At 51.2% G+C, this 14560-nt stretch overlaps 1 protein-coding gene across 3 annotated transcripts in view; it reads right to left on the reverse strand.

The window, feature by feature from the left end:
- Gata4 (GATA binding protein 4) overlaps window positions 1–14560 on the reverse strand; it is a 69140-nt gene that overhangs the window by 38208 nt on the left and 16372 nt on the right. For 2 of the 3 annotated variants that reach the window (XM_041671568.1, XM_041671551.1), the window contains exons 1-2: window positions 5362–5490; window positions 647–1740 (exon numbers count right to left, since the gene is read on the reverse strand). In XM_041671568.1, the coding sequence (XP_041527502.1) occupies window positions 647–1259 (613 nt within the window). In that variant the 5' untranslated portion in view covers window positions 1260–1740; window positions 5362–5490. Of the gene's footprint in view, window positions 1–646; window positions 1741–5361; window positions 5491–14560 lie in introns of those variants that run through there. The other variant, XM_041671560.1, reaches the window with a different exon arrangement.

Consider the following 14560-nt stretch of genomic DNA (forward strand, 5'->3'; position numbering starts at 1 on the left):
AGTAATACTAGCCTTCGTTCATGTTAACCAAGTCCTCCTAAGAAGAGTCGGCTCTAGGCGTTGCAGCCCTACAAAGTCTCCATTTAACTCAGACGTTCTTAAGAAGCTCCTCTGCACTAAGGTCTGAGCAGGGGAGTGGCTCCGTGAGACCCACGGTGCGCGCGAGGAAACTTGGAGGTTTAACCCACCTCTGGCGGCGGTCTCTTTTACTGATCTCGTCATTATTTCCGGGTGTGAAAACCCCCCACCGGAAAGGCATCTGCCACCCTGAGGGATTCTCCAACCTGGCTGCCAAATGGCGCAGGTCTCAGGTTTGCTGAGGACTCAGAAGGGATGGAGGAAGTGGGGGGCTGAATCCCAGGGATCAGACCGCGAGACTCATCCAGCTGACCCTACAGAGCCCGACACCTCTCACTGTCGCCCGTAGGCTATGCAGACCAGTCCACGCAGTTACGAAAGAACTTTGCTGGACTCTAGTGCCTAGGCCACTAGGTCACCACGATGGCCCACTACTACCACCACCACAAGCCACCCACATCTAGGCTGCCTTCCTAGAAGGCTCATCGCATCAAGGATGCTCCCCAACCCTAACAAAGTTGGGAAAGCTGAATGCCCCAGACAGGACTCAAGTTCCTTCAGTACTCACCGAGATTGGGGTGTCGGGCAGGGTTGGCCCGTCCGGGGAGGCTGTGCAGGACTGGGCTGTCGAAGGGGCCTGCGGAGGCGGCGGCGGCTGCTGCCCAGGATGCACCCACGTCGGCCATATAAGTCGGATAGGGGCTAGAGTAGGAGCCTGCGAAGCCGGGACGCCCATACTGCTCTCGGCCAGCCAGACCCGCGCCCGCCGCTCCGCCACCACTGCTGTAGGCTGCGGCTTCTCGAGCCGCGGCGGCAGCGGCTGCAGCCGCCAAGGACCCAGTGGTCCCCGGGAAGGAGAAGCGCGGGGACACGGGTGGCGGGGTGTAGGCGGCTCCCTCGGCTCCAGCCTGGCTCCAGCCTGGGCTGCCCTGCTGGGTCCCTGGCCCCGCACCCGACGGTGCGGCCCCGGAGCTGCCACCCGAGGCGGCTCCGGACGCGGCTCCCCCTCCTCCTCCCTGCAGGTACGACAGGCCTAGCACAGAGGAAGGAACCCGCGGAGTGGGTACGTAGACCGGCGAGGACGCCGCACCCGCGCTGTGCATGAAGGCGCCGGGGCCACCCGCCTCATAGGCGCCGGGCGGGGGGCCGTGGTTGGCGGCCATGGCCAGGCTTTGGTACATCGCCCCAAGCTCTGCGCGTCGAAGTCCTCTCTTCACTTGCGGGTCAAGGAGCCACGCGGGCACAGCAGACCAAAGCGACAAGAATTAGAATGTAGGTGTGCGGAACTGTCACGAAAACGGAGATCAAAAATCAATTGGGAGTGGCCCAACTCGCTCAAACTATATACGAATTAAATCCAGCATGAGAGGAGCAACCTCTAGGTTCTGGTTTGCTCAGAAAAAAAAAATCCCAAATTGGATTTGTGGTTGTTCCAGAAGGTAGTGCAGAAGGGCTGACTCTCCTTCCGGCCTGGAAGGCTGGAGGTGCCCCAGGACGTAGCCGAGGCTGGGCTCGAACTCCCTGAGCAGACCTTCGGATCACCCACCGGTTGGATGTGCCTAGTCGCTGCACTCCGCCTCTTGCAAGCCCAGGCTATACCGCTAGTTCCAGCAGGACTCCAGCGAAGAGGGCCGAGAAGGTCTCTTCACTGCCGTGGCAGTCCTGAAAGAGGAAATAAACCACAGGTGAGTTCAGCCCAGGACTTTCAGAGCCTCGGTCAGCTTTCCCGCTTTCCTGCTCTTCTCCAACACAGTGAACGAAACCGCCCTTCTATAGCCCCGGCCTTTGTTTGATCCGGATCAGGCCGCCGGTGGCAAGTATCTTGGAGGACCGCCTAAGAAACACGAGGTCTCGGGCGTGCAGTTCTGCGTGCAGTTCTCGGTTGCGATTAGGGCCAATTATTTTTATATTGCTTATCAGGAAGGACTTTAATTTTACCTTATTCTCCAAACACTCTTTCTTTCTTTCTTTCTTTCTTTCTTTTTTTCCAGAGTATTCTGTAAGTACAAGGTTTGGAGTTCCGGAGAATGCTAGTGACTCAAAAGATCTCCATCGTTTTGTATTTTTCAATTGTTTCCTCACCTTTCCTCAAACATTTCCTTCATCAAACAAGAAAGAACTGTAGATTGGGGCAGGGCTGGCGTGGGGAGCGGGAGTGACAAACTTTATAAAAACCAGCAACCTACGAAAGTTTTGTTTGCAATCTTAAAAAAAGAGCACCTAGAGGTAGAATCTAAATGTTTATACATGAGCAAGTGTCGGCAAACCCATAAAAAGGATTGTGAAACTCCTTAATCGTACCGTGCACCATGTGGGTGTCAAATCAGACAGGCCACACGTTTCTGCAAATAGTTACATTTTAAACACTTTGCAGACTGTATACTGGGACCAGAAAAGCAGGAGAGTTGAACAAGGTCACTACAGAACTCAGGGAAGCACTCAAGCTGGCTCTTTCCAGTGAGATTGAAAAATCTATCAAAAGCAGAATTGATTCTTGATACTTGATTGCATCCTTCCAGGTACCCCGTGTTGGACATTACCAGAGACTATGGTGTGTGTGTGTGGAGGGGACACCTCCATTAAGTAAAGGTGTCTGAATTTTGTTGTTTTTACTTAAGAGGGAACTGAAATATAGGTGAGTTTGAAACTTGCTGCAGCCCCAAAAAACACATAGCTGGGGATGCTGGAGGGCCTTGAGTATTTGAAATCCACAATCCACATTCATTTTCCTTTAAGAGGCGGCCTCTTTTGGTTGATTTCTTTCTTTTGTTTTTAACTTCCTTTTCTGTCTTCCTTTGCTTGTTTGTTTCTTTCTTTTTAGTGCAACAATACATTAGCTAGAATATTAAACGAACTAAATACAAGCCCAGGTCTGCCACTCCCTGAATAAATAACTTTATACACCCCAGTCCCTCATCTGTAAAGTGCAAATATAAAAGGTACCTGTGTCTTATAGTCATTGGAGGATTATGGGTGGCAACTATAATTTAATACACACAGAACATTCATAACCAGACTTTAGAAACCTGTTACAACAGGCACCCAGAAGATTCTGTATAACAGCTTTATTGCCGATCTCTAATACACAGCAAAAGAGTGCCTGGGATGTAGCTCATACTTAACAATAAACCATCATCTTAATTACTATAAAAGTTCTGGAATGGGGCATTTAATATACATATTAATTTTTTCATTATCTTTGCATCATCTCTAGCAAAAATGGAATCATGACAAAGTACACTGTCACACTGTGACTGATAAATTGTTTAGTATTTACTTTTTCAAAATATACAATAAATTATTGGCTTGACAGTTGGATATTTCCTTCTAGTAAGTTTGACTGGAGGATGGATACATGAAATTTGACCTGAGGTCGTCAACTCTTCCTTTAAAAGGAAAGACAAAAAGCTTAAAACTTCCTAGAAATCTCAGGGTTTCGATATATAAATACATAGATTTACACTGATAAAAATATTCATTATTCAATTTTTTGCTTACTTTTTTGTTTTTGTTTTGTCCCCCACCCCCCCACCCCGAGAAAGACTTTTTCTGTAGCTTTGAAGTCTGTCCTGGAACTAGCTCTTGTAGCCAGGTTGGCCTCGATGTTACAGAGATCCGCCTGCTTCTGCCTCCCGAGTGTTGGGATTAAAGGTGTGCACCCCCACCGCCCGGCCACATACAATTTTTTATATCAAGTAGTTGGCATAATTAATTTTAATTTCTGTTATTTCAACTCAGGAAGTTGTAAAATAGTGGTTTGTAAATTTTCTTTTCTCGACTAACAAAGGAAGAGATTTAGTTCTGTAATCTAATTTGCAAGCTTGAAAAAAATGTAAGCGCTAAATCAGTTTGGGATCTCAGGCTTACGTTTCGAAGCGCTCTGCAGTTTCAAATGGCTGATACTTAAACCTGAAGTTGGGTAACTAGAACAATAGAAGGTGGAGAAAATTCTTTTTCTCTTTCTGGAAAGGCCAGACAGTTCCCTTAAGTGGATTCCCGCCTGTGAGCGGGCCCAGCGACCTCCACATTCTCACAGTAGTCCAGCCTGGCCCAGAGTTTTCTCAGTCTTTCGAATCACTCCACGAACTTCACCCCAAGTTCCCAAACAGAAAGCAAATATCTTCTCTTTTAATAATTTAGCCCTTTTTTTTTTGAAAGTTGGAAACGCCATAAAGGGTCCCTTTACAGATTTTTCCGTGCGGCTCGCGGTTTTTGCGGTTCGCGCTCATGCGGTCGCTTTAGCACCGCCACACTGAGAATTGTCACCAACCAACTAATAATATCCTGGCTTCAGAAACGAATCTCGGCCGGCCTCACCATGCAGCTTTTTTTTCTTTGGACGCACGAAGCGTCATTCCTGCCTGCCTTCCTTTTCCAAAGGTACAGGAAATAAACTCCCAGGTGCTTCCCAGCAGCGCGGCCTTGTTGCCCTAGCTCTGCCAACGGCTCAGGTCCCTCGCTACCTTCTTCCTTAGAACCGAAAAGCCCCTCTTCCTTCCACCTGGTGAAACTTGGCCACATAGACATCTCTCTCCCAAGTGATAACAACTGCTCGCTCACTCTCAGGCCACATCCAAGCGATATAATATATGGATGAAGGAGCTAGAGGTGGCTAGCCAGGAACATCCTTGCTGTCCGCCGTGGGGGTTTCGGCCCTGGGCTGCTTTCTCTCTGAAGCAGTGAGAGTGGGCGCTAGTCAGCAGTGTGCAGCACACACCAATCATGGGCCCTAGTCTAGAGTTTGCGGAGGTTAACTAGAAAGCAAGAGAAATCAGAAAAGGTCGGGAGGCCGCTGAGCCTACCTCCGAGTGCCTCTAGCCCTGCCCCCCCAGGTCCTACTGTCGCCTGCCACAGCCACTCCGCATTCCCCGCGTCGCAGGTTGGAGATATTCCTTCGACTGCGCCCCTAAAAGTGTGGGGGCTATGCGGCCTGTCCCAGGTCGGTCGGTCAGAGAGATTACACGGGCCCTGGCCTGTGGGGTGCAAAACAGAACTGGAGAATCTGCACACCGGACCGATTAAAAGGGATCATGTTTCTCCCAAACAATCCAAACACACGCTCGCGAGTACCCATAAGTTTTTTGCTTTCACTCGATTTAAATAAAGTCCTTGCTAGGCCAAAGTCAAAAGTGGAGCCGGCTTTAGCCAATCTGGGGGCATTGCAGGGACCGGGGGCTGATTTCCCACTTACTAGCTGCTTTCCCCCTGTTCCAGACAAACCAGGGCAGGAGACTGGTGAGTTTCGCCTACCCTGGAAAAGAGCAGGGAGTGGGGGAGCCCTACCTGGCCCGCTCGAGCCTGTCGGAGAGCCCGCACGACCTCCGAGCACCCGCGGAGTAGCAGCGGCGGCGGAGCCTCAGGCGGCCACTGTGCCGGCCTCCGGCTCGTCCCTTGCTCCCGGCTCGCCGCCCCGGGCCCCCGCACTGGGCTCGTAGGCGCTGACTGGCCTGAAGGAGTCACGTGCAAGGGCGGGGGGCGGGGGTGCGCGGCAGTGGCTGCACCTCTGCCGGGCGTCCGCCAACCCGGCTGTTCCCAAAGCTCCCCCAGCAGGCAAAGTCCATGCGCGCGGACCTCAGAGAACCAAAAGCGCTCGGTACCGGTGCCGACACCGGCCCACGGTGCTGTCCGACAACCTGGTGGTGCGCTGCTCCGACAAGGATTGTTTTAGTCACTAGTTCCTCCTGTTTTCTCCCACTTTCAGTGCTTCACGTTCTGGAGCGGTGGGCAAGGGGCGGGGCTGGTAGAGGGGAAGGTGACCCCGAGCGCTGGGCTCTTTCCTGGTTGCCCGTGGGGCCACTGGGTCACCCGGGGTGCCTGGCTGGCCTCAGATCTACCCTGCCCCTGAAATGCGTTCGAGAGAGCGTCAGGAGGTACTAAAACCCGAACTGAACCTTAAGGTCTGTGCCTAGAGACCCAAGAGTCCTTTTCACCTTCCCACCAGTCGGTGGAGACTGCAAGGCGCCGAGAACCCGCCACCAGCGCAGGAGTTTATGTATTTATACAAAACGCGTACCATACTGCTTCCAACTCCTTAGGCCTCCTGTCCCTTCTCATCTGTCCCTGTGCTCTCTTCGACCCACCGCGACTGGGATCCAATCAAAAGAACGAGGAGGGGGTTGAGGAGCCTGTCTCCAACGTTAAAACTCATCTAGGGGGCTGTAGCTCCCCCACCCCAGAGTGGGGGCAGGGAGGGTGTCAGACCAGAGTTTGGTGTCGGCGTCAGGGCCTGCAGGCCCTGGCGCAGCGGGGCGGTGAGGGGAGAGTCCCTCAGACAGGTCTAAAGGTTAATAGAGCAATCACAGGGCCCTATTACCGCGTAAAAATAACCCCATCGATTACCACAGCCTTCAGCCGCAGATAACAACTCGCTGGTGGCTCTCACGCTTTGGGTTAAACTGACTTTTTTTTTTTTAAGGCCGCATTTCTCTCCCCAACACTGGTTTCTCAGACAAGATTAGAGGAGTTAGAAGGGGGCTGGAATATACCACCCGTTAAGAAACCTGCTGCAGCCAGAGAGCTCCGGATGGCATCCGCTCCCGTCGTTGGAGATCAACAGCAGATTGCCAACGCCGGCCGGAGCACAGGCACCCCAGGAGATAGGGACAGGTTGGGACGCTGAGCGGATTGAAAGGAAAAACCCGTGGGACCTTGGCCAACCCGTGGGGATCTCAGGAAAATCCCGGAGGAAGGACTGAGCGCGGCTGCGCTGGGGGAATTCTTTTCCAAACCCAAGGGGCCGAGGTTCAGAGCGGCCATAGGAAAGGAGAGAAAACTGATGCCGTCAGGGTTCCTGAGCTGCTGAAGTCCTGTTCTCTCTGGTCTGACTCACCGACATCGCCTGCGGTGCAGCCAGCTTGAGCCCTTTGACGGCCCGGAATAGGGGGTCCCATGACTAGGGTCCAGCCCCCCACCTCCCACCCCATTTTAAACAGTGTTTGTACAGAATCAGGCGCCACAGGTTCAAGGTCTGGTAAAGTTTTAGGGACGGTCTTCTGGGGGATCTCAGAGGCCTTCCCTGGGCATCAGAGACCTCCCCGAGCAAACTCGGATTTGGGCCTCTCAGATGCGCGAAGAGAATGGTATGGCCCTTGCTTTATTTACAAGGAATCCTCCGTCACCCGGTGAGCAGGAGAGACGCGAAGCCAAAGGCCCATGGCCCACGGAAGAAAAGTCTCTCTTTCCCTCCCCCTCCGTCCCTCTTTCTCTCCCCCCTCCCCGCCTCCCACTTGTGAGCAACAGGTCTCAGATCAGCCTTTCTGTAGCAACCCTCATAGATCAAAATGTACTAAGGTTGGGGACCAGGACCAGCCTGAGGTTTGAGGTTTAGTGTCTGAGGGAGCAACCAAGTGTCACTCCTCCAGGTCCCCAAGGTCTCTGGCCGCTGCCAGGGACATTCTCCCTGGTGTGTGGGATGGGCCTTAGCGAGGTGGTGGCCTAGCGTTTTCACCACCCGTAAACTAAGCTCCTAACGATTTAGAAAGAGTGTGGCCGCGCTGGGGACGTAGCTCAGCTGGTAGACTGCTCAACCTAGCAGGCAGGAAGCCCTGTTTTTGCCTGGGGACATTGGTGGTCCAAACCTTTAATCCCTGTAACTCGGGAGGCAGAGGCAGGCGGATCTTTGAGTTTGAGGCTAGCCTGGTCTACAGAGCAAGCTCTAAGACTGCCAGGGCTACACAAAGAAACCCAGTCTTGAAAAACCAAAATAAAATAAAAGGAGATTGCCCTCGAGTTAAGCTGGGGATATTGCTCCGTGTGATTGTTGAGAAACTCGAGTGGAGTCTCTAAGAGAGTCGCGTGATTCTTAGCTTTTGCTTGCTGCCGGCTACAACCCGGGCTCTCCTAGGCCACTTTTCCCTCCCAGGCCTCCAGCAGGCCCTCTCCTGCTGGGCTAAGAGCTGTGAGCCCAAAGCCCCAGACAATTCTCTGACTCTTCCAGGCGCCTGGTACGGAGACATTTGTTCCAGCTTCCTGTGACTTAACCCCCACACTTTGGGTCCCACACACCAAATCTCTCCCGGTGTGTGGGCTGAGTCTCAAACCAGACGTGTTTCTTGGGCGCTTTTGGTTTTGCCCCCGTTCCCTCCCTCCCTCTCTTTCCCTCCGACCCTTCAGTTGCTCCCTTCCTTTGCTGGAACCAGAGGAACCAAGGCGACCTCTATGCGTTGCCAGGAGCGGGGAGCATTTCAAGGCCTTGCTGGCTGGAGCTGGAAGGGGGTTATCGGCTGCCTCTAGAAGTTCCCAGGCTCCTCTCAGACTAAGGGAGGCGGCTGGGAGGAGGGGGGCTGGGCACTCTAGGGTTCAGACTTGGCTATTTTTAAGGAAGACGTCCCTGGGATGGATAGGGGAAAGTGGCCCAACCTCTCTCACGTTCTCCTTTCCGCTTTCCTTTCTCAAGATTTCTGCCCTTTGGGCAGAAACGTTCCGGCTCACCTTCCACCTTTTAAATCCTTTTTGCTCATGGGGGAGTGTCTGAGGTTTTCCATAATAAGACGGGCTTAAGTGAGCTGTACTTTTCAATAATCCTTGCAGCACCAAACAATGAATTTATTTCTTGCTCCTTGGAGGATCCTGAGACTGAAGCCCATCTGTGAACTAGCAGAAATGAAACTGTAGGCTGAATACGACCATACGGAGGAATTGGGACTCGAATTCCCTCGAAGAAAAAAATAAACAGCAGATGTTGGACTTCACACAGAGACCAAGGGAGGTTTCCTTCCCAGAGCCCGGTACCAACGCGTGCCCCCCTGGGAACCGTGTAGTTTGTTTTAAACCGTGGGCAACGTCGAACCGAGCGCCACAGTGCCAGCGTTTCTGGAGGCGGATGACTATTCGGCAGGAATCGACTCACGAGCCACGCAGTGAGCAAAAAATGAGTTCCGGAAAGAATCTGAAGCTTGGACAGTTTCCAGTGTCCTGTAATCGGAAACAGGAGCCAGAGGGAAGACTACAGAAGTTCACCTTGGCCCCATAGAACGCGCATCCCTGATGCAGATGTGCCCCTGAGTCAAAAGGCATTGGATTCGTCCTGCAAAGAGACCCGCGCCAAACGAAAGCGGTGTGCTGCCTGACAGTGTCCTGGAATTCCCCAATTCCCCAGGGGGAGCCAGAGGCCACAGACACCATATCCCATCCCTCTGTGACTGATAGCCCACACCGCGAGATCCCCTGAACAAGCAGAAAAAGTGAGCAGCTGGGCGCACCCCATCCTGTTCAAGGAAGAATGAAGAACCAATTAACTATAAAGGCTGCGCCGGGGTAGCCCCCCCTCCCACGCACGCACTCTTCCCCCAACCCTGGGCCTTCTACACATGGGATTCCAGGTGGAAAAGGAATCGACATAAACTCCCCATTCATACAAACCCCAGAACTAGCCCCACACCGAGGGGGGATCTTGCCACCGGTCCACCCCAGGAGGAAGGAAGTAACTCTTTTAGAACAGTCTCGCTTTTAAAGAAATGTTCAGTGTTGCAAGCCAAAGCCGTGCCTTTCTCACAGACCTCGGGAAATATTTCAGGTGCTTCCAGTCTGGAGACCAGTCCGTGGCTTATTTTACAGTCACTTCTAAATTACAGATCACTCTCCTGTTTCATTTTTCTTTGGGAAAACAACACCGCCGAGCAAGGATGAGGAAGACAAAGTTACCCTCGTCATCTTTAAAACGGCCCAGAAAGATCGGGACTCAAATTCTAGGTGACTAAGTGTGTGTGGAGGCTGCAGGTCTCCAAACGAGAGTACCGTCTTCCTTCTTATTTTCATAGCAGCAGTAAAATACTCTCTATAACAGTCGTCTTACTTTTTTATTCTCTAAATTTCCGTTACTGCGCGTGTCTGATATTTAAAAATGCAAAATTTATTTAGAACGAAACCCGAAAAGCCTTGTGTAATTTTTTTTTTTTTGCTAAGTTTGTGAACGATGAATGGGGAGGACAGTCTTCGGTTCAGAGTCCCAGTCTTGGCAAGGTCGCCAACGGGTCTGGAAGCCTAGATCTGTCCTCCCGAAATAGACTTGCTGATATCCCCTCCTTCCACAGACCCCCTTCTTCCGGCTTCCCTAAGGACTCCTTCACCCTTCCTTAGAGAAGGGCGGCTGGGTGCCCAGGAGTTCCCAGTAAGCACGGTCAGCTGAGACAACAGGCTCAGACTGCTGTCTGTAGGGGCTGCCACCTCTTAGATACTTTTGGTGACCTGGTACCCCAATTCATTCACGCATGGTATCTCCTTTCTTCCTCATTTATATGGTTGAAGTCGCCCAGGGGTAGTATTATAACCAAAGACAGAACACCATTAATTCCGTATGGTGATATTAAATATATTTATTTAATTTATCCTTAGGTGTTTCTTTCCTGGGGTTAGAAATTCATTTGTCGGTAGTTGTTGAAGGACACCTTCACACCAGCACACCCTCCAGAAAGTAAGCTCCCTAAGGTGAAAACCAAGGCCAGTGCACAGTAGGTGTTCAATGAGTGTTTGTGGAATGGTTGAATTTGAAAACAAAAACAAAAACAGGGGAGGAGTTGTTCATTTGTTTTGCTTGAGGCAGAGTCCTGCTGTGTAGACCAGGCTGACCTTAAACTCAAAGAGCTGTCCCTCTCTGGCTTTGCTTTTTCTCCCTTAAAATTGTGTAGCCCAGGCAAGAGGGGCTGTTACTAGCATCTCTGGTGTTGCTGGGAGAACACAAAGCTCTTTTTAAACGGGTTGGGTTTTGGGTGATGCACAGCCTCCTAACCCAGTCCCAGAAGAGGGACTCTGGGCCAAGGGGAGATCTGCAGAGGGCTGATTCAGCCCTGGTGGCCCATATCCCTAACTACAGATTGCCCACCAAAATCTAGGCTATTCCTCAGGAAACAAACAGTAGAAGCCCTGGAATGGGGGAGAAGAATGGATGTCTGGGTTAGACTGGATGCTGGAGTCAAGATTAACGGGAGAAGCTAGCTAGACACCAATGCAGCAGTGATGGACAGGGAGGTGGTGGCGATCCTGGAAAGGCAACCCGCCAAGGGAGCCTCTGTCATCTCAGAAGGCCCACCATAAATTCTGGGGGAACGGAGGACTGTCAGACACCAGGACAGGGGAAAATTGAAGCGTAGGGAGGACAGACACAGAGAGAAAGGGGAAGAGACAGAAATGAAGCAGGCAGAGACAGGAGTGGGGAAGGAAGGAAGACCTCAGGTTCAGTACCAAGGCTAGGAAAAGTCAAAAAGAGATGGGGTTCATTTCAGTCATTCGATCTGCATTTCTTGGGTACTGTTTTGTAGTACAGAACTTATAGGGGTGGAACTTGGTGCTGTCCTGGCCAGCTTCTTTCCGTAAAATAAAGACAGATGAAAAACACATCAATTAGGTAGAATGTCAAATGGCAGATACAGTGTGTGGGGGCTTGGGGTGGAAGCTTGGGACACACAACTAGGTGCTAAAGGAGGGGACCATCCTGGGACAAAACTATACAGGACTGGTGAATCTTCAGACCCTACAGCTGTACACCAGCACTCCCCCACCCAAGAACTCTAAACATAGGGGTAACCCTGGGAGTCCCCAAGGACCTGATGTTTGCAGCCCCAGCTTGGACCTGCTTCCGTATGGTAGCCTCCCCCCTCACCTTAAGGTGGCCGGAAAGAACGCTGCCGACCCCAGCACCTTTCACCTCATCCTCGGAGCCAGAGGTGACTCCATGCCAGAGAAGACGCCCAAGCAGGCGCCGCGTCGTGGCGGGACTGGAGAGACAGGAAAGTGTCAAGGAAGCCCGAAGCCCAAGTGCAAAAACAGCCGTCTGACTCAGGCCCAGTCCCAAGCTGGCTGGGGGTGGGAGTGAGCAAAAGAGGTTTCGGTAAACGCCGTCCAGCCAGTGACCAACCATTCCCAGGCTGACCCTTCCCAGTCAAGGACCAGCAACAAAGCCATGTCCATCTACTTCCCACCACTGTGGCAGGTGCCCTCCGAGTGCCCGAGAGCCAGTTCCTTCCCCTCCAGTACCTCTCAGTTGGGAAACAGTCCGCACCTTTTTTCCACACAAAGAGGACATGGAACCGGGAGTCTGGACGACTAGGGCGATCACAACTCAGTAAGGCTAGCCTTACACCATGGCCCTCACACAGCGCTCAGTGACTGGCTTCAACTTTTCCTTCCTTGGTTAGAGGAGGGATTGGATGTATTCCTCTTAAAGTCTGAGTTCTTCCCCAGAGATGCTAATGTATAACAAATTGCTAAGACACAAGGATTTGAAGGGAACCAAAAAGCAAAAAAATAAATAAATAAAAAATAAAAAAATGAATTGATAGGTTTCTATGTGTGTGGGGATGCTGACGGTGCCCCTAGAAAGGCGCCCAGCTCCAGGAAGCCGCCTCTACTTCTCTCATTGAAAAGAGAGAAGGACCTTTCCTCGGGGAGTGGGGCAGAATCCTTATCTATCTCCCAGGAAGTATCCAGAGATACCCATTTCCTGATGCCACACTGCTTTCTAATGGGTGGAGCAGAGAAGTCCAGAACAGGTAAGGACTTTCTTAGGAGACCTTGAGGGCTCGACAAGGACAAGCAATAAACACAGGACAAGTTTAATCCAAAATGGATTCCCCACGCTCCTTCACCGGCAACACTCTATTAGGGACTAAGTCATACTGGTCCCTTCTTTTGCAGGTTGTTTAGCAGCTCTACTGGCTGTAATTTACATTGGAGTAACAAGAGCTTTGTGAATAAACACATAAATTTTTTTTTCTGTGTTGCCCCTGGCTGCTCTGAAACTTGTTCTGTAGACCAAGACAGCCTCAAACTCAGAGATCTGCCTGTCTCTGCCTCCCAAGTGCTGGGATTAAAGGCATGTGTCACCACCGCCTGGCAATTTTCTTTTTAATTTTAAAACAAAATCTTATGTGGTTCACCGAGGCCTCAAGTTTGCTGTGTAGTTGAAGATAGAGGATGACCTTGAATTTCTGATCTTCCTGCCCTTACCTACAAGGTCCTAGAATTACAAGCACGAGCCACCACACCCAGTTTTATTCTGAGCTGGGTTTAAATCCAAAGTTTCACACATGCTAGGAAAACACTCCAATACTAGCTGAGCCACACGTCCAGCTTCTTAGTGTTTTGTTTCACGTACCAAAAACTACCCCTGGTATCTTAAAAGCCTACATGTTTGTTCATAATTCCTCCAAACTGAGACGCTCAGGTGAGAGATAAACTGTGTGCCCATCCGTGCAGCAGAGTAGGGTTCAGCTGCAAAAATGAATGAACTACTTCTACACCCAAGGACATGAAGAATCTAAACTGTGTTCAGTGCCATTGGAAAAAGACTCAGTGGACTAAATTTTAAGAACCATGTATGTAGGACATTCTGGAAAGACAAAACCACAGCAGCTGAAGACAAATTAGAGGTAGCCAGGGCCACAGAGTAAGAAAGAGTTACCTGAAGGGGCGGGGGTGGGGTGAGGGCAGAGAATTAGGAGCAGCCTAGGACTGTCCTGATGTCTTGATTGTGCTGGTGTTTACAGGATTGCTCTGTTTGCCAACACACATAGAATGTATGATAAAAAGGAGTAGGTTTACAATATGGAGAGAACATGTCAATTAATCTGACAGTAAAAAGCAGAAGAGAGAGAGAGAGAGAGAATGTGTCTCTCTCTCTCTCTCTCTCTCTCTCTCTCTCTGTGTGTGTGTGTGTGTGTGTGTGTGTGTGTGTTGGGGAGGCAAGATAAAATTCTTCAGTCCCCTCTCCTCTCTGCCTGACTCTCAGTCTCCAGGGAGCTTCACACCCCTGGTACGCGTTTGACTCCCACTTCCAGCTCTCCAGGAGAGTGATTTAGATACACAGAAGGCTCCTGACTTCTTTTTAAGGGATGCAGACTCATCCAGCCTTCGTCCTCACTCATTGCTCAGCCTGGATGCACAGAACTGACTCAAGGATCCATCTTGGGTGTGCCACCCACATCCCCCCCCCTCCTCTCTCTCTCTCTCTCTCTCTCTCTCTCTCTCTCTCTCTCACACACACACACACACACACACACACACACACACACACACAGCACAGCTAGCTGTATAAAGGCAAATGCAGGAGCGAATGTGATCCTACCCTGACATCCTGGACAGCAATTGCAGCCTCACTCTGCCTTCCTCAGGCAGCAACCTCTGGGCTACATGGGAGGAAGAGTGGAGCTGGGAAGCCTAGGCAGTCAGCAGGACTGGTTTTGTGCAGCCAGATTCTAAGTAAGTCAAGTTCAAAGCTTGAGGGAACCCGGCAGGCTTTCCTTCCACCTGCCAGCAGCAACTGAATGGGTCAAGAAAAACCACTGGAAACTCAGCATTTCCAGTACAAGACAGCATCCTGCCCTTGCCTGTGCTCTCAGGCCTTGTCACTGCTGTCACACTCAGGTGAAGTGTAGGAGGAATCACACACAAACAACCCAAGCCCCACCCCCTTAAAAAACAATGTGTTTCCTGTTCAACTTGAAGCGGTCTGGCCTGGTCTGTTCATTGCCTAGGGTAACCTTGTCCA

Source organism: Microtus oregoni, unplaced genomic scaffold, assembly GCF_018167655.1.
Source record: "Microtus oregoni isolate MIOR12 unplaced genomic scaffold, Mior012 000001F_ref0000356, whole genome shotgun sequence".
NCBI lineage: Eukaryota > Metazoa > Chordata > Mammalia > Rodentia > Cricetidae > Microtus > Microtus oregoni.